The 20,636-nt window shown below is 38.7% G+C and overlaps 1 protein-coding gene and 1 pseudogene across 4 annotated transcripts in view; both read right to left on the bottom strand.

Annotated features, from left to right (window-relative positions):
- The window catches only part of GMNN (geminin DNA replication inhibitor), a 44,806-nt gene extending 37,254 nt beyond the window's left edge, over positions 1-7,552 (bottom strand). The window contains exons 1-4 of one of the 4 annotated variants that reach the window (XM_077143807.1): positions 7,363-7,552; positions 5,525-5,632; positions 2,654-2,731; positions 1,782-1,929 (exon numbers count right to left, since the gene is read on the bottom strand). In XM_077143807.1, the coding sequence (XP_076999922.1) occupies positions 1,782-1,929; positions 2,654-2,731; positions 5,525-5,575 (277 nt within the window). In that variant the 5' untranslated portion in view covers positions 5,576-5,632; positions 7,363-7,552. Of the gene's footprint in view, positions 1-1,781; positions 1,930-2,653; positions 2,732-5,524; positions 5,633-6,838; positions 7,055-7,362 lie in introns of those variants that run through there. The other 3 variants (XM_077143808.1, XM_077143806.1, XM_077143805.1) reach the window with 3 other exon arrangements.
- Positions 7,553-19,703: 12,151 nt separating this feature from the next.
- Positions 19,704-20,246, bottom strand: LOC143668709 (acireductone dioxygenase pseudogene; annotated as a pseudogene).
- Positions 20,247-20,636: the final 390 nt, after the last annotated feature.

Here is a 20,636-nt window from a genome sequence, read left to right as displayed (position 1 = left end):
ACTCTTACAGCAATCACATATATTTAGGAGTTGTAACTGATAATTCTAAATTCTGAGATACTGAGCTATTTGCATATAAACTGGTCATTCTCCAAAACTTCAGGTACTTAACCTGAAACCCAGAGTTAGAGCACTGAATCTCTGAAAGTCAGCATTACCCCATACAGTAACAGTTAAAAAGTTGAAAAAATGTTCAAACTTCCTCTAGAGATATGAATGAAGCTGATCTGGATAGGGCTAAGGTAAATCAGAATACAAGGTAAAGGATGATATGGCCCATGTTTTCAAACTTCAACCTCTGTGCAAGACGAAAGGGAGAGATGTTTATGTGGTGCAAAATTTATATTCTGGGTAGCACATTACCTAATTTAACTTGTATGGGCAGTTTACTTGAACACCATAGTATCATGGAATCTTGAATAAGGAATGAGAGCTTATCAGTTTATACAGGTTAGTATGATGCCCCACTACATCCCAGAGTAATCTGGGCAGAGAATAAAACAGTATTTGCACAGTCCCCTTGGGGGGCTGGGGAGAAAGGAAGAAATATCCACCCTCCCCATCTGGAGAAGTCCTGATAGTCTCACAGGCAGTAGGACAACCAGTTCAATAGGCTGAGCCCTAAATCTTGGGGCTTTCCCCTATGAAACTTATTCCTGCAAAGGAGAAGCTACCCTACTGATAATTATGCCTTAGGTTATCCCCAGAGAACCTTTTTTGTTGCTCAGTTGTGATCTCTCCCTCTAAGCCAGTTCAGCAGGTTAACTCACTGTCTTCTCCTATATATGGGACATGACTCCCAGGGGTATAAATCAACCTGGCAATATGGGACCTGACTCCCGGAATGAGCTGGCACCCAGAATCATGGAAATGAGAAAGTTTTCTTGACCAAAAGGGGGAAGAGAGAAATAAGACAAAATAAAGTTTCAGTGGCTGAGAGTCAGAGGTTATTCTGAAGGTTATTCTTACACATTATACAGATATTTCTTTACAGCTTATGTTGCACTGGAGTGGCTAGAGGCAAGTACCTGAAACTGAACTGTATTCCAGTAGACTTGATTCTTGAAGACACAATATGACTGTGTGATTATGAAAACTTTGTGTCCGGTACTCACTTTAGCCAGGGTATGGACAGATGAGTAAAAATAAATAAATAAATAAGGATAATAAATAAATAAATAATAGAGGGGGAGAGGGTGAAAATTGGATAAACTGAAATATTATAGGGTCATTGAGAGAGAAGAGTAAGGGTTTGGAATGGATGAGTTCCTTTTTTTTTTCCTTTTAATTTCTTTTTCTGGAGTGATGCAAGAAGAATAACAACTATGTGATGATATTGTGAGCCATTTTTTTAATTGTCTAATATGGCTGGACTGTATGTGTGCAGATATTTCTCAATAAAAATATTTTTAAAAAGTCTATGGGCACCCAGTCCAAGCACCCAAACAAAACAAAAAAAATTGTAAACAAAATTCCCTAATATATATTTCACGTATCTGCCTCTATGTGTGTGTGTATGTGTGTGTAGATATAGAAACATATATGTAGGGAGACACGTTAAAAAAAAGCACCTATGGGGGTGGGGGGATGCATGGGTACTTCAGTGTATAGCACTGCTATAGTGTGCAACATTCCCATGCAGGAGACCCAGTTTCAAGTTCCAGCCTATGCCCTCAAAAAAAAAAAAAGTTCATGGGCAGAATTATGAATATATAATGCATAATACTTACCTCGTGTTATAATTCAAAAGTTTAAGATAAAAGTTACTCATTTTTACATACCTTTAATCATAAGATCAAATGCTTCTTGGGTGACTTCGCCAAGATTTACATTTTCACTATATTCTGGGTCAAGAAGAACTCCAGAGCTGGAAGTCTTAGATGTTAACTGACCATTCCCATGCTTTCTTTTGGATAAGGCTTTGGGCGACTATAATAGAAATATAGATCAATCTCATTTATTTTGATTTAAAAAACAAAAAAGCTGGGTGTTTTTATCACTTATTTATTTAAAAAACAGAGAAATAATATCTATATATGTTTTTATGCCATTGGATTGCCTTTTAAAAAATTAACAACTCTACTAAATCAAATAGCTATATTCTAAGAATTTTATCTGCAGCAGCTATTTTGGATTTGACTTAGGCCTAAGACTTAGATGAAATGATTTTTACTCTATTTAAATAAAGAATTCAACACCATGGAAAGGAAACATTTCCTTTCCCATTCCGTATTTGTATTTTTTTCATCATATGAATCTGGTTCCCAACCTGCAAAAATCTTAAGATATCCTTATTCACGAATCCATCATTTACACACAGGGATATAGGGAAAGAATCTAGCATTCTATTCTCAAAGCATTTATCAATATTCCTCTTAAAAATTAATTCATAGCATTAATTATATCATTCAGTCCCACTATAGGTACTCATACAAATTTTGAACAATAAAATCTATTTCTTCAGGAAGTATGTAATTGTTATTCTTTATTTCCCAATCTCAAAAACTATATACTCTATTTCTTCAAGAAACATGCAATCGTTATTCTTTATTTCCCAATTTTAATGATTTAGGTATTTCTGAGCACGGAAATCTTGGAAAGGTTTTCAATATGTAAGTATTATCTATCCCATTCTAGCTCAATTAATACATACCTCATATTCTCTTCCCACAAGAGATCCAGCTGCAGAAGGCTGAATCATCTTCAGAGTTCTTCTTGGGACAGGACTATTCTAAAAGTCAAGGTAATTTATTATCTGGTTACTGCGTTTCTACATAGATTGTTACTTAGTCCCATTATAATTTAGAAAAAAAAAGAAAAACTAAGAATGCGAGTATTTGTGCGACTACTTAATTTTATAATGCTATATATGAACAATGAGGACATTGGTTTAATCACTCAGCAAACTTATTTCCCTAAAATCAGAGTGTGAAAACACTCTTAAGAAAGGGTCAAATCACCCAGACTTGACACAAAGTTAACTTTTCTCCTTCCATTTCAATATACTCTTGCTATAATCATTTTGTCAACTGATCCTATCTAGTTAAAATAGAAATACAATAAAATTTCTAAACTCTAATTAGTAGTTCAAGCCATGTGATGAAATTCCAGTACAACAGGAATATCTGTACACCTCTTAAAAAAATCTTCACACAAAAACTAGAAACCCAAAGGTACTCTACTTTTACAAAACCAACATCATAACATTTACGGTAGAAATCTAAAAAAGAGGTAAACTGGGAGAAAAGGCTAATTACTTACACTACAAAATACTTCATTAAGAGATCACTAAAATAACAGGGCTTAAAGCATATAAAACACTACATAATGTCCAAGCTATTGTTTTGGAAAATATATTGCCTTCCTCATAATATGTAAATACCTTCCTGTATATTTCCTGATGGGAAAGCTCTATTTTTGCAAAAATCATTAGTTATACTGCCACCACGGGATAGCAAACAATGGTGAATGTTCAAACAAGGCTAACAAGAACATGATACCATACTAGCGTGAGAAAGTTACTGATTCTTCACTGTATTTCACATGACAAGTTCACCTTTCCCACGGTAAAGTTTCTACTGTTGATTATTATCTCACAATTTAACTTAAGAACCAATGCCAGCTACTCTAAGAACAAATATTTTACCAACTTTCCAGACACAATTTAGATCATAGATTAGTCAACAGTCCCCAAACAAAGAGAAGAAAATATAGCTTTGAGAGCTTAAATAATAGGTGTTAATTTATTTAAATGCTTGCTTTCAATTATGGCAAAGAAAGAGGTTAAATTATGTTCACAGAAAACTGAACATTTCCTAGATGTAAATTTTATGCATGTAAACTAATACTTTCTAACACTTGGCCATAAAAAAAATGTAATATCCTACTATTTTCTTTATACAGATTCTACACAGGAATAAGCTCTTTAGAGCCAGAAGGGTTCTTATATATTAATAAGCTTAACCTTTTTAGAAGACAGTTTAAGGTTCTATGAACCCCCCCCAAAACCACATACACAAGAGCATAGAATTTGCATATAACTGGTAAGAGATCCATGAACCCATATTAAAACCCATTCTTACAGATCTAGTAATCCCCTCAATTTTACAGATGAGTAAACTAAAATTAAGTAATTTTAGAGACAGACAAAAAGAACTCATAGTACCTTTATATCCTCCAAATCATCCTTCAAAAAAAAAGTGCAATGATTTATATATAGGCTGTCATTTCAACCTCTCTCCAATCCTGAACCCAGGATACTTACTGCTCCACATATTTTGAAAAGGGACTAATGAAAAAAACTTTACCTAAAACTACTCTGATCAGTACTGATTTGGGATGTTCACAGAGGGAGCTGGCAGCATCAGTTTTAAAAAGGCAAATTTTAATAAAGACACAGAACTTATTCTGGCATTTGAGCTCAAATTGTAACTTTTGGGTTTCTTTGTAAATAAGAGGTTCATAAATCACTAAGAAGCAAAAATGGACCAATCTTCAATAAAAAATTAAACTCTGCCCTATAAGAATAGATATTTGGGGTAAAATTTCCAGTGACAGTATTATACAGGAATTCAGGGCTGCAAATCAAGCAGGTTAAATGGTAATGAATATGATGTGCTCTGGAAAAATATGCATGTAAGGCAAATTGTGTCTGTGTTCAAAGGCACTGATTCTAAAGATACAAAGGATTTTAATAAAATAATTTCATGAAATGTAAGTGTAGAAACAAAACAATAACACTCTTGTAGACAGCTAACTCTTAAAAACTATTAGAACTAATAAAAGTTCAGTGAAGTTGCAGGATACAAAATCAAAATCAACTATATGTCTATACAGCAACAATTAGCAAACAATGGAATTAAGAAAATACTTCCATTTACAATAGTATCCAAGAGAATTAACAAAAGAAAAGCAAAGCTCGTACAGAGCAAACCCCCAAAAAACATTGGTGAAACTAAAGATCTAAAAAGATATAAAGGGCAGGCCACAGTGGCTCAGCAGGCAAGAATGCTCACCTGCCATGCCAGAGGACCCGGGTTCGATTTCTGGTGCCTGCCCATGTAAAAAATTAAAAAAATTAAAATAAAAAGATATAAAAATATTCATAGATCAGGAGACTTTATCATTAAAATGGTTTTACTCCCCAAATTGATCTGCAGAAACTGACAAGCTGATCCTAAGTGAATACAGAAACTTAAGAGATCCAAGACCAAAGTTGGAGGACTCACATTTTCCAGTTTCAAAAACTGAATTAATCAAGATGTGGTACTGGCAGAAGGACTAGGTTCAAAGAACAGACTTAGAGAGTCTGTGGTACTGGCATAAAGACAGACATATAGGTCAAAAGAATAGACTTAAGATAGTCCAACCATAAGTAACTTTTTAAAAGTTCTCTATAATAACATGTCCTCTAAAAATTCAGTAACCCAAGGTTAGAGAAATTATAGCAGGATTAAATTTGGCTAAATTATGTCAAAATACTTCTAATCACACGCTTTCTATAAAGAATTAAAGTATCACACACCTTTGCATTCTCTTGGAGTTCTTCTTGTTTCTGCTTCATGCTGGGATTCATTATACAGGTGGAGACGCACAAAAGACTGGTAATTCAAAAACAGACTACGGTTCACACCTGAAAGAACAGTTTAGATTTTTTGTTGAAAGTATTTACAAATAAAAATCTTACTAGTATGTGATGGAACTACTTATCTTTTGTCACTAAACCCACACTCAGTCATGTGAGTAATCTGAGTGACTAAAAGTTAGTGACATCTTGATACACACATAATTCTGGCTGGGAAAAAAAAACTGCTGCAAAAGGGAACTCATGCATTCTAAATACATTTGCAAAACGTGATGATGGCCTGGATTAAACATAGGGCTATCAAAGATGTGAGAAATAGTCACCAAGAAAAGCAAAGCAGCTATTTCACACACCCAAATCCACCCTAAAGAAAAGCATCCTAACTTTGCTGTTTCTAAGTCAGATTTAACCTATCACAAACTCAGCTTTGATAACCAACAATAACTCAATGACTTAATATCGGGTCAAATATCGGGTCTCAAATGTAGGGAATGTTTAACCATAAATACGAATTGAGAGACTAAGGGAAAGAAGGAAGAGGGGGCAGGAAATAAAGAGTGGTAACAGGGGTCATCGAGCCAGACTTACTCCAAACCCCTGAGAATGCTCCAGGCATGTCTCCCTAACAGACGTCTGGTTTTTGTCTTCACCGAGTGCAGAGGCTTTAAGACTTTGACCTCGACCCACCCCAGGCTAATACACTCTGCATCTGCAAACACACTCAGGCAAACAAAAATGCTTAGGAAACAAAACTCAGTGTAGTTGCGTGTGATGTATCCTAGTTTCTATCCTATTTCACTGTAGGAAAATGCTGGTTGGGAACCACTAAGATGATACAGGGCAATGTTTTCCAAGCTGCGGGTTGTGGCCCGAAACCACTCAGTGCGGTCACGACCAACATCTTAAATAGTGACTGAACAGAATGGAAAGGAAGAGAGAATACATCAGAGCGCAAGTGGCACGTGAGGATAAATGCTATTTCCTGAAACTTCGCATGCTACACGGCTGCATACTAAGTTGCGATGTAAAATGTGTTTTAGTGGGTGTCACGATTAAAAGGGTTAACAGCCACTGATCAAGTAAGCATGATTCTCCACAGATTTGCCACAAACCTGTCGGCAACCTTACACCCTTACTTGCTATATATCCTCCAGTTCTTCTCTTCATCTTATCTCTTAAACAACTAGATAAAAGCCCTAACAGAACCCTGGGCCCGCCGGAACGCCGTAGGCAGAAGAAAGCAGCGTTACCCACCACACGATCATTTTTTAACCGGGGACCCGGATTCAGCAACTCGCCGGCGGACTTCTCGGATCTCCGCGCTGACCAGAAGGCGGCTGTTCTGCCCGCGCCCGGAGCCGGCCGCCCGAGCCACAATCCCTGCTCCTACTGCCGAGGGCCGCACCCACCCGCCAGAGCCGCCTCGGACTCTGCGCCTCACTACCCGCGAGGGGCGGGCACTCAGTCCCGCGAGCCCGAACCTACCAACTGCGGCGCGCGTCCCGCGGTTGGCGTCCCCCCAGCCAATAGGGAGAGCGGATAGGAGAGCGCGCCAAAACCGACCCCACCAATGGGGCGGTCCCTCGCCCTACCAATCTCCTTCCCTCGCCCCAGCCCCGAAACCCTTCCTACAGCCCCTTTACCCTCACTCCGGCTGCGGCCCCACAGCTGCCAACGGCCACACAGCTTCAGGCTGGTAGGAGGAAAAGCGGGTTCTCTAAGGAGCTGGAAACGATGCAAGCCTGCGTGCCACCTCTTGCCATGTCTCCCACACTTACCGGTTGGAAACGTTAATCGTCGCAGCGAATGCACGTAGCTGTGGCAGCGGCACCTCACACAAGACCCACGACCAGGCTGTGCTCGCCCCCAACAGCTGGAATTGCTGATGCGAGCTGGAATCACTAACTCGGTTCCACCGCCCCGGCGAGCTCGTGACCACGTGACACAAGCGCGGGGCGGAGCCGCCGGCATCCGAGCCAATCGCGTCTCCGCTCCGCCCGTTCCCGGTCCTCTATGCGCCTGCGCCTGCGCCGTAAGCGGTAGCGCGTGTTTGAGTTGGGTGGGGTGGTTTGGGGGTGTGGGTGCAGTTTGTGCCCCCCAGCTCTGCCCGGTCCCCTCAGGAGGCAGCAGTTTTCTTCCGGAGTACAACCCTTTTGCCCTTTATAAGCGGGGAAACGCTACCCGCTAGACGTGAGCAACAGTAGTGCACGACTTCTTTTACATTTGCATAAAGCCTCAGCCCCGCGGACCGTCCTGCTGTATATATTTTGACTATTTGTATTTCGATTATGGTGTGGGGCGGGGGGAGTGTCGGAAGGCTTATTTGGGCGATGAATTATTACTACAGTTATCCAATGACCGCCTCATACTACCAAGCACAGTTAAAAGTTCTGAGAATATAGCTGCCATTGCAATTTGAAGCAACCGTAAAACCTTATTAATGCTTAAGTCTAGTTTTGTTTTTTTAACAAATTTCCAAGTACCTTTGCTTGCGAGAAGATAATATACTTAGGCCCTCTGGAGTCGAGTCAGAACTTTTGCTTACACCCATCATTAATATTAGTATAAGTTGCGTCCTACTTTTTACCTTTTCATGGGATTATCGTTCTGGAAAGGAAGGGAATATCTGTTAACTCCATAAAGCACTGCTTCTAGGGAATGCTTTCTCAGCTGCCGACCCTGTGACCCTGCCCCACTTTTTGACAGATCTATGAACGGTCATAGCTTTATTTGGAGAAAATAGGCATATACAATCCAAATTCATTCTAGATATATATTCAAAATAATTGAAAGCAGGGATTTGACACAGATATTTGTACACCAATGTTCACAGCAGCATTAATCACCATGGCCAAAAGGTGGAAGCAACCCAAACATCCATCAACAGATGAATGGAGTAAACAACATTCCTTAAAAAGGAATGAAGTTTTGATACATGCTACTACACGGCTTAACCTTGAACACATCGTGGTAAGTGAAATAAGTCAGAAAGTTGAGTATGTTAGGGGAGGTAGGAATGGGGATTTAATGAATGATAGATGTAGGATTTCTGTTTGAGGTGATGGTGAAGTTCTAGTAATGGATGGTGGGGAGGGTAGCACAACATTGTGAATATGATTAATCCACTAAATAAGAAAGTTTATGTCTTATATATATTTCCACAACTGAAGAAAAAAACTACAGAATAAATGACAATTAAATGCAATTCAAGATCCTGGAGTAGATCTAATAATGGAAAAAGAAGAGGCCCAAAAGGATATTATTGTTAGAATATAGACTGTAAGCGTTAAATCAATGTTAACTTTCTTGAGCTTGATAACTATATTTAAGGTGGTTGAACAAATGAATATCCTTGGTCTTAGGAACAAACCTGGAAGTTTAAGTGTTCAAGGAACATGACTTATGCAGTGATACACAAATGTGACAAAATGTTAAAGCTGGTGCACACAGGTATCTGGGTGGGAAGTGTGTTGGAGTTCTCTGTATGGGTTTTGTATTATTTTTGCAATTGTCCTGTGAGTTTAAAATTATTTCAAAATAAAATTGAAAGGTTTTTTTTTTTAATCTAAATTCATGAAGGAAACAATCCACTTTTTGGAAAACAATCAGGAAAAGACTGGGTTTCCAGAATGACAAGAATTTTGCTGATGAATCGTAAGTGTAAGAATTGTGTCATTTGACTTTGAAATACCAGCCACTCTAAATAGCAAATCTGACTTTCATAATATCTTCATCATTCATCCACGTTGTGAAAAGAGATCACTGGCAAACGGTATTGAAGCATGGCTGGTGGAAGCTAATTTCCATAGAGCAGAAATGAGTGAAGTATGAGTCCGTCATTCAAAAATATATAAAATGGTTTTAGGTAGTCTGTAGTAGGTAAAATATAAAGCAAAGCATATAATTTTATTGCTCTCCAGAACTGAAAAACTAGGAAAGAAAAATAGCTTCTATGTGAAAATGAAAAGCAAAACAGAGGGGTAGAGTGTAGGGGTTACCGTAGTTAAAAGCCAACAAAGTAAAGGTTCCTAGATTGTAAGCTTGCACAGTAGTCACATCCATTCCGGAGTTGTAATTGCTATTTCTAAATTATGAGATGCTGAGCTATTTGTGTATAACCTGGTTGTTCCCTAGAACTTTGTGTATTTGTGTGACACCTGAGACTGAGACTTAGCGCTCTGAAACTATGAAAGTCAACATTACCCCATACAGCAAATGTTTAAAAAGTTGAAAAAGTGATCAGACTTCAATTAGAAATATGAGTGAAGCTGATCTGGATAGGACAAAGCTAATTCAGAATACAGGGTAAAGAGTGATATGGTCTATGTTTTAAAATTTCAACTTTTGTGTGAGACCAAAGGAAGAGATGTTCATTTGGTGCAAAACTTATGTTTTTGGTAGCACACTATCTAATTTAAATGTTATGGTCAGTTTATTCAAACACCATAATTACATGGAATCTTGAGTAGGGAGTGAAATCTTGTTGCTTTTTACAGATTGCTGTGATGCCCTGATACATCCCAGAGTAATTTGGGCAGAGAATTAAAAAGCATTTGCCAAGTTCCTTTGGGGAACTGGAGAGAAAGGAGGAAATATTAGACTTACCCACCTGGAGAATTCCTGCTATTCTCACAAGCGTTGGGGACAACCAATTTAATAGGTCATGCCCTCGATCTTGGGGCTTGCCTCTATGAAACGATTCCTGCAAAAAAGAGGCCACGTATAATTGTGCCTAAGAGTCACCCGCTGAGAACCTCTTTTGTTGCTCAGATGTGGCCTCTCTCTCTAAGCCAGCTGAGCTGGTGCGCTCACTGCCCCTCCCCCCTACATGGGCCAAGACTCTAAAGGATGTAAATCTCCCTGGCAACATGGACGTGACTCCCAGGAATAAGCTGGAACCCAGCATCATGGGATTGAGAAAGCCTTTGTGAACAAAAGGGGAAAGAGAGAAATGAGATAAAATAAGGTTTCAGCAGCTAAGAGATTTCAAAGAGAGTCGAAAGGTTATTCTGGAGGTTATTCTTATGCATTATGTAAATATACCATTTTAGTTTTTAGTGTATTAGAATGGCTAGAAGGAAATACCTGAAACTGTTGAACAGTATTCCAGTAGCTTTGATTCTTGAAGATGATTGTATAACTATATAGGTTTTACAGTATGACCATGTGATTGTGAAAACCTTGTGGTCAATATTCCGTTTATCCAGGGTAAGGATAGATGAGTAAAAAAATAAGGACAAAAATAAATAATAAGGGGGGGATAAGGGGTGAAAAAAAAATTGGGTAGAGTGCAATACTAGTGGTCAATGAGGGGGAGGGTTAAGGGGTGTGGGGTATATCAGTTTTTTCTTTTTATTTCTTTCTCTGGAGTGATGCAGATGTTCTAAAAGTGATCATGGTAATGAACACACAACTACGTGATAGTATTGTGAGCCGTTGATTATATACTTTGGATGGATTATATGTGTGTGAAGATATCTCAATAAAATATATTTTAAAAGCCTACAAAATTAAGAGAAATGATAGTTTCAGGACATATAGCAAAGTCCACTTAATTATTATCTGTAATTGCTAATAGCCTGGTTAGTTTTGGAATGGAGTGGGAAAGACATTTCCTTTATCCATTTCAGTACTTTTTTTTGTAATTCAATATTTTGTATGTTTTGCTTATTTCACTCAACATTCATTCACGGTTCATCCATGTTGTAGCATATATCAGAGCTTCATTCCCTCTCATGGTTGAATAACATTCCATTGCATGTATCCCATATTTTGTTTATCCACTCATCTGTTGATGGACACCTGAGGATGGGGAGGTTCAGGGGAAGGGGAGGTAGTTCTTAGTGGGTGCAGAGTTTATGTGCAGGGTGATGAAAAAGTTTTGGTGATGGTTATGGTAGCCCAATATTGTGAATGTAATTCATACCAATGAACTGTATACATGAAAGTGGTTAAAATGGGTTAGTGTTATATGTATACTACCACAATACAACATTTTAAAGAAATTATCTGAGGCTGAGGAAACATGTTTGGGGTCATGGAAGTGTTCTTATATTTTGATTGTGGCAGTGGTTACATGATTGTATAGAGTTACCAAAATTCACTAAACTATATACTTAAAATGGATGAATTTATTGTATATAAATTAAACTTCAGTGTAATTGGAAAATAAAGGTGCTAAAGCAATACAGGCAAATTCTAGGGGAAAATTGCCCAGATGCTAAGTGACTGTGCCTCAGCAAATAAATCAGAGATGAATAAGAGCTTTGTCTAAGGAAAGACTTCAAATAGCCTACAGCCTGAGAAAAGTCAACAGGGTTAGCCTCAGAGAGTTTGAAATCAAGGAAAGGCATCCTTAAACCATATTATTATTAATCCTGTCTTAACATTTGTATATTTTATAAAATATTTCACGTGTGCCATTTCATTTTTATTTATTTATGTATTTATTTTGTTTTTGTTTTTCTTTATATGCCATTTCATTTTAAACAAAAGTTCTGTAAAGTTTGGAAATGAACAGACGTGATGATAGCACATTGTTGTGAGCATAATTAACACTGTTGAATTGTGTTTGATTTGAAAAGGGAGGTTTAGAGTCATCAGAAGAAAAGCTAGAGGTTAAAACGTGAATCTTGTGATGGATAATGACTGTGATTACCAGTCCTGATATTCAAAAGTTATTTCATGAACTAGAACAAATGCACAACACTATTATAAGGAGTTAATATAAGAGTGGTATAAGGGGGAAAATGGACCTGTTGTAAACTATGGACTATAGTTAACAGTAATATCTTAATATTCTTTCATCAACAGTAACAAATGTACGATACCAATACTAGGGGTCAGTGATGGGGAGGTAAGAGATATGTGACGTTTGGGATTTCTTTTTTCTTTTCATTTTTTTGCAGGAGTAATGAAGATGTTCTAAATTTGATTGTGGTGATGAATGCAGAACTCTGTGATGATACTGTGAGCCACTGATTGTATACTTTGGATGGACTGTATGGTGTGTGGATGATAACCCAATAAAATTGCAGTAAGAAAACCTATTCAGTGAACAATGTAAATATAACTCTATTTTTCATAGGCAAAGAAACCGTGAGTTGCAGTGCAGATGGTAGGATGTGTGCTTATTCTCAACATATTACCTCTCAGCTTCAAATTCACTGGCAAGTTCCAGGGGGCAGATTTTCCACAAGTTTTGCTAGTACTGCACCACAGCAACTTCTCCGTCACTATCTTGACCTCTCCAGTGAGGTGTGAATCTCAGACCAGAGGGTGGAGGAAACTCTTCCTTATGTGTTCTGCCTTAACACCCAAGGTAATCAAGAGAACTCTAAAGAGTATTAGAATTGTAGCTATAAGGAACAGCTACTACCCCCTCCAGCTGAGGCAGGGCATTCAAGGTAGACTCCCAGCCAGGTGACACCCAGACCTTGTTGGAGAAGATATAGCAGTGGCAAAGAAGTTCCTTTATCTCATTTCTGTCCTGAAATCCCTCTGGAACTTGCAGAAATCTGCCCTCTAGAGGACGAGGGGAAGCTGCTTAGGGAGAGCTGCCTTGCCAGAGGCATTCCGCTACTACAGCACTGCCCAGGGGAGGGTCCTGGGAAGTTGGTGGCTGCTGGCTGTTGATGGCCACTGAGCACTGTAGGGGCCTGTGCTGGAAAAGCCATCTATACTGCAGATGCTTATCTGAGAAATACAACAGAACCTAGAAGTGCAGCCCTTTTCCTCCTGCAATATCTCTCCAGCACCCTCTACTGACAAAACTGCAGTGTCTGCTGGTAAAGGGAAAGTATGACTCCAGATCCATTTTCACAGAGCAGACAAAAAGATGAATTTGGAGCTGAGAGGCAATAAATTGATTACTGGCACAGATATCATTGTAACTCAGGTTGAAATCTTAACTCTGCCACTTATTTGTATGTTCTTGGGCAAATGTCTTATTCACTTTGACTCCAAATTTCTAAAATAAGAACAGTACGTGAAACAAAATTCACAAAAATGAAACACAAACATCCCTTAAACATAAGAAAAGATATTTAACCTTTACTTTAAAAGAAAGAATTGCAAAAAGTATTGATTAGATATTGTATCTAAACTATTAGATTAGCGAAGATCCCCAAAATTTGCAGCACTCAGACTTGGAAAATGAGATGACATCAGAGCAGGCTTATTTCAACTAATATAAGTGGTAAACCTACAAGCTCAGTGTTCCTCTCCTGTAATGCTCCTCCCTGCATGTATGTGCAGGCACCTGGATTGCCCAGTGGGACTTGGTGGATATGGACTCCTGGTACAATCATAAAGCTCTGGCTACTAACGTTTTTGGGGGTGGGGGAAGGGATGTATGGTCCAGGAATCAAACCCAGGTCTCCCGCATAGAAGGCAAGCATTCTACCACTGAACCACACCTACACCCTACTGGCTACTATTTTTGCCACATGTAATAAAGTTATTTGCTTTTGACCAAGGAATCTCATGCCTTCTGCCAGTATTCATGTAATACTAATAGTAGCAGGGTACCTTTTTAACTTCTAAATAGTGTAAAGCCCCAGGCCATTCACGGTTCCTAATTGGTCCCTTTTCCAGAGGTTATCCTCCCATAGTTTGGGGGCAGACTCGTGTAACTCCAAACACAGTGGATGATGACATATGCAACTCTGATCACCAGGATAATTCTGATGAACTTCCTGGTTTGAGACCAACTACATTAAATAATTTAAAGATACCATGTCCCCTGGGGCAATTTATAAGATTCCACAAGAGTTTCAGGCACTAGAGTAACTTCCAGAAACCTACAACCTCCAGATGGGTCCCTGGTCCAGATAAGTCCTGAAACCTAGCCCAGTCTCTCCAAAACATCAGATAGTTCCATCTCCCTACCCCATATTAGTGGCACACCATTCCAATAAAAAAAATTTAGAAATGCCATAGCTCAAACAACCCCAATGAGAGGTATGGAAAGAGCAAAGGTGATGGTGGAATTATACATAGAAGATAGGACTTAACAAATGAATATGAATGCTGAATCAATAAATTGATATCTCTTTTACTCCCCAGTATTCTAGAGCAGCTAGAAGTAAAAACCTAAAATTGTAAAATTGTAATCCATGTCAAAGTCTGAAATATATTCTACAACTAATTGTGGTGCTGTGCTAGGAAATTTATAGCTTTTTTGTACATATGTTATTGTTCACAAACAAAGAAGGAAAAAAAGTCAATTGTGATGATAAAAAAATATTTAAGCCCTCTAGCCTCCTATATTCTGGAGCAGCTAGAAGGAAAAATATGAGAGGATCATATGGTAGCCCGTGACAAACTCTGGATCTATCCTGTAACCATTTTTTGAAGAGTGCTTTGAAAACTATTGCTTTTTTATTTCTTTGCTTTGTAGATATGTTTTACTATACAATAAAAAAGTTTTTTGGGCGGGCCGCGGTGGCTCAGCGGGCAAAGTGCTTGCCTGCTATGCCGGAGGACCTCGGTTCGATTCCCGGCCCCAGCCCATGTAACAAAAACGGAGAAACAGAATACAATAAAAACAAGAAAATGTTTAAAAATGTTTCCCTTTCTTCCTTCCTTCCTTCCTTCTATCCTTCCTTCCTTCTCTCTGTCTTTCCTTAAAAAAAAAAAAAAAAAAAAAAAGTTTTTTAAAAAAAGAATAAATTTGCAGGTGGTGCCAAAAAACAGATACTATGTTTCTTAAATTCATAAATCTTTTTTATAGCTTTTCTATCTTTCCCCTTCAGTTTGGCTGTCAGCTAATATTTTTTTTGTGGCTGCTACCTGTATACCTCTAGCAACCCTGTGGTAGATTGAATTATATAAGATGTTCTTAATCTACATTCCTGTGGATGTGACCCATCTGTAAATAGGACCCTTTGAAAATGTGTTAGTTAAGTTGTAGACTCATTTATGAATAGAATCTTCTAAGATCCTATCTCAGTGTAGCTAAACTGAACGAGGGCGGTCCTTAATCCATATCAGTTTCCTACAAAACAGAAAATTCAAGGAGAGCATAGGTGCAAAACGACGGAGTAGGAAATTTTACAAATTGCTCCCTCCACTGGAAAAAACGAAAGAACTGGACAAAGAGACTGGCATTAATTAGGTGGTAACCCTGGAACCAGAAGGGACGTTTAGAACAACTACAGGAGTATCAAAGGATGCCAGAGGCTGCTGAGAGTCCATCTTCTGTAAGTGAAATATCGAGCCAGTGACCAGCCCCCATTGCTCAGCCCCAAGGCAGCAGCTCTGGAAGTGGCTGCAGCAGTGGCAACACAGCTGAGATTCTGGGAGCGGCTGGCTGGGCCCAGGAATGGCAGAGGAAACCACCATCTCTAAAAGTTGGGACTGAGGGTCAAGGTCAGCCTGCGGGATCCCTGATGAACCAGTACAGAAGATGGCCTCAATTTCCACTCTGAACATCAGCACTTCCAGCTTTCCACCAGTGTCTGGGTGTAAAGAGCTCATGCTCTTTCCTTGACTGTTTTTGTTTTGTTTTTGGCCTTCTGTGTGTGGCAGTCCCTGGACACCATAGCATAGACTTTGACCTTGATTTCAGCCTTCTCTGCAGCAGAGGCTCTTGGCCTCACACAGGCATTTACCAGGACTTAAAGAATCAGTTCTCTTTTTCATTGGTTGAAATGAAATTCAACCTCTTTCTCTTTCTCCAGTTTTTCAGTCTAATGAATCCCTGAGGGACAAGTGCAGAACATAGTCTTGGTTTTTCTCAGATGTGACATCTTCTGTCCTCACATCAGCATCCCCAGAGACATAAAGAGTCAATGCATCTCTTTTTCTTTCTCTTTGTTTCTTGGTCAGTTGGTTTTTTCTTTCTCAATGTTCTATTTTTGGGTCTGTCAATTCCATAAGTGAAGAGCAGGAACGCTGGCCTAGGTTTCAGCCTTGAAAGCAGCAGCTTCAGACTCCCCACCAGCACATAATAGGAAACTTGTAGAGACATTACACTTCTTTTTTGTGTGTAAGGGGGTGCTTTGTTTGTTTGTAGTATTTTCTTTCTTTTTTCCTCTCTCTTTTACTTTTCTTTCCTATGTTTCTTTCTCTCATTTTTTTTCTTCCTGTTCTTAGTCTGGCAGACTGAAGACTAGGGGAACTAGACTTTCAGAGTGACAACATAATACTCAGAATATCTAATTCTTAAAAAAAAAAAAATTGCGAAACATACAAGAAGACTTGAAACTATGGCCCAGTCACAGGAAGGAGGAAAACAGTTCAAAGGAAAATATTCCAGAGGAAGCATAGTCTCTGGAATTACTAATCAACAATCAACAACTCTCATAAAAAGGATCAGTGATATTCTCACAAGCAGTGGATACAACCAATTCAATAGACTAAGCCCTGGATCTTGGGGCTTGCCCCTATGAAACTGGTTCCTGCAAAGGAGAAGCTAAACCTTCTGATTATTATGCCTAAGAGTCACCCCCAGAGAACCTCTTTTGTTGCTCAGATGTGGCCTCTCCCTCTAAGCCAGCTCACCAGGTGATCTCACTGCCCTCCCAACTACGTGGGATATGACTCCCAGAGGTGTAAATCTCCCTGGCACCATGGGACATGACTTCTGGGGATGAGCTGGGATCTGGCACCATGGGATTGAGAAAGCCTTCATGAACAAAAGGGGGAAGAGAGAAACTAGAAAAAATAAAGCTTCAGTGGTGGAGAGATTTTCCTGGAGGTTATTCTTACCCATTATATAGATATCCCTTTGTAGTTTATGGTGTACTGGAATGGCTAGAGGGAAGTACTTGAAACTGTTGAACTGTATTCCAGTAGCCTTGATTCATGAAGACGATTGTATAACCATATAGCTTTTACAGTGTGACTGTGTGATTGTGAAAACCTTGTGGCTGATGCTCCCTTTATCCAGGGTGTCATGGTAAGGTTCATTTGTCAACTTGGCCAAGTGGTGGTACCTGTTTGTCTGGCTGGGCAAGTGCTGGCCTGTCTGTTGCAATGAGGACATTTCAAAGAATTAGATCATGATCATGTCAGCTGGAAGTGTAGCTTACTCAGCAGTCTCCTTCCAGCTATTCCAATGGCTACAGCTCCAATGGCTCAGGGCTGATTCTGCACACCTATGCAGTCATCCAGAAAGTATATTTATACTCCTTTGGGACTTGGTTCTGACCAAGTTCTTTTTTTTTTTTTTTTTGATTTTAAACTGTTTTATCTTTTTTTAAAACTCCACTGTTATGAAATTTCACAAGATATATTCCATATTAGTTTATTACTATACATTTTAGCAGACAATGGCTCCATTTTCATAATAGTCCTAGGAGATTTCAGCCTAGTTATACTACAACATTTTTTAGGCAAATGATTTTTTTTTTCTTTTTAAAACATTTTTATTGTATAGTATAACATATATGCAATGCAAAGTAATAAAAAAGTAATAGTTTTCAAAGCACTCTTCAACAAATAGTTACAGGACAGATCCCAGAGTTTGTCATGGGCTATCATACAATCCTCTCAGATTTTTCCTTCTAGATGCTCCAGAATATAGGAGGCTAAAAGGCGTAATTTTTTTTATCATCGCAATTATTATTTTTTCTTTTTTTGTGAAAAAGAACATATATACAAAAAGCAGTAAATTTCGAACCACAGCACCAAAATTAGTTGTAGAACATATTTCAGAGTTTGGCATGGTTACAATTCCACAATTTTAGGTTTTTACTTCTAGCTGCTGTAAGATACTGGAGAGTGAAAGAGATATCAATTTAATGATCCAGCATTCATGTTCATTTGTTAAATCCTTTCTTCTTGTGTAACTCCACCATCACCTTTGATCTTTCTATCCCTCTCTTTAGGGGTGTTTGATCTATGGCCACTCTAAATTTTTCATATTAGAAGAGTCTGTCACTAATATGGGATACAAAGATGGAACTATCTGATGTTCTGGAGAGGCTAGGCCCTCTAGATTTCAGGACTTATCTAGTTCATGGATCCATCTGGAGGCTGTAGGCTTCTGGAAAGTAACCTTAGTGCATGGAACCCTTGTGGAATCTTGTAAATTGTCCTAGGTGTTCTTTAGGATTGGCTTGAATGGTCTTGGTTGGGAACCATTGTTGTGATAGGTAGCAATGTCTAACTGAAGCTTACATAAGAGAAATCTCTAGAGTAGTCTTGATTCTATTTGAACTCTCTCTGTCACTGATACTTTATTAGTTACACTTCTTTTCCCCCTGTTGGTCAGGATGGAATTGTTGATCCTACAGTGCCAGGGCTGGACTCATTCCTGGGAGTTATTTCCCACACCACCAGAGAGACTTTCACCCCAGGATGTCATATCTTACATAGGAGGGAGGGCAATGATTTCACTTACAGAGTTGGGCTTAGTGAGACTGAGGCCACATCTGAGCAACAAAAGAGGTCCTCCGGAAGTAACTCTTAGGCATACCTACAGGTAAGCTAAGCTTCTCCACTGCCTAAATAAGCTTCACAAGAGTAAGCCTCAGGATCAAGGGCACGGTCTATTGATTTGAGTGTCCCTAAAGTTTAACACAGTATTAGGGGAATCCCTGATGGTAAAGTTTAATATTTCCATTCTCCCGTTACTCAAGGGACTTTTCCAATACTTTCAATTATCTGCTTCATATACTCTAGGATATGTCCAGGCATTACATTAAGCTGTACAAGATTAAAGAACTCTTTCTTATTCTAGGCTCCTGTGTTTCAATTATTAAAATGAGTTACCCAGATAGGTTGAATTAGATTATGTGTTACAGACAATTTAGGTTCCAGACCAAAGAAACCTTTCTTCCTTTGGTCTCAAAGGGTATATTTGGTTCTAAAATATAGACAGACTTCCTTACCCCTGTGTGAAAATCACTATATCTTATTTAGTTAGAGAAAGTTAATGTAAAAATCAGTTTTATTTTTACTTTCATTAAAAAGTATTCTGATGACCTCAGAAACCCCACTGGACATCTTCCTAACTGAAAAAAAATAACTGAAAAAAAAATATTCTGATGAAATAATTTTGCGTAGGAAAAGACAATCTGACCTTAAGTCTACAATATAAAGACAAAAAGAAAATGATTGATTTCCTGCTCAATTATCATGTTTAGGACTGTTACGAGTAATGTATTAGTTTCTAGGGAGCTTCACTATGTGTCTGGGTCAAAAACTTCACATACTTTCCTCGAGCATCAAAATGGTTAGCTGGCTGGTTTTAGCCATCCACACTGGATCTCCAACAAACAGCAGCTTCACCTTCACATAGTTCTTTTCAACCAGTGTGAAGTGGTGATAAATTCCAGCAGGAAGGTTTACCATGTCTCCTTTCTCCATGAAAATCTGAATCCACTTTTCCTCTTTACCCCTTACATCAAAATATCTACTTCCTTCCAAAATATATCAAATTTCATCATCCAAGTGTAAGTGTTCTTCATCAAACATTTTAATCTTTTCTTCATAATTTGATTGTTGATCTTTGCATATGATTACTATGTCCATGCATGAGTGGCTTCTTTCTTTTTGGATCTTTTCTAATTCTGGATCATTCTCATATTTGTGAGCATCCAGCAAAAGACCCTGAGTTGATGTAGCTGCCCTAGGTCAACCAGGTGGCCAGGCTCCAGTCGTTGGGGCTTCCTCTGTCCTTGAGGGACTCTTGCATATACCATGCCCTAACCATCTTCACTGACTGGTCTGACCAAGTTCTTATCTTTAAGTAATTAGTTTTCATTCAGGTTGCGCTTTCAGTCTCCCTGTGGTGGTGTTTATTATTTCATCCCAAAATGAAATAATAGGCCCAAGTTGTTCAGAGGCAGTCAGGAAATTCATCTGAGGCTCGGGTTATCTCATTTAAACTCTGGACTGTATGAGGGCAACTTAAATGGGACACTCTAGGCTAAGGCGAAGAGCCATCGCCCAGAATCTACCATCTGAGAAAAGTGCTGAGAGGATAAACCCTGAAGATGTAATCTGCTCTTAAATCTTCTAATACGAGCTATCAGAATGTCAGAGTTTAGTGTTTATTTTCCAGATCACCAAGGTTACATTTGGAAACAAATTCAGTGGCACG

This window comes from Tamandua tetradactyla, chromosome 25, assembly GCF_023851605.1.
Source record: "Tamandua tetradactyla isolate mTamTet1 chromosome 25, mTamTet1.pri, whole genome shotgun sequence".
NCBI lineage: Eukaryota > Metazoa > Chordata > Mammalia > Pilosa > Myrmecophagidae > Tamandua > Tamandua tetradactyla.
This window is presented reverse-complemented; position numbering and strand designations above follow the sequence as displayed.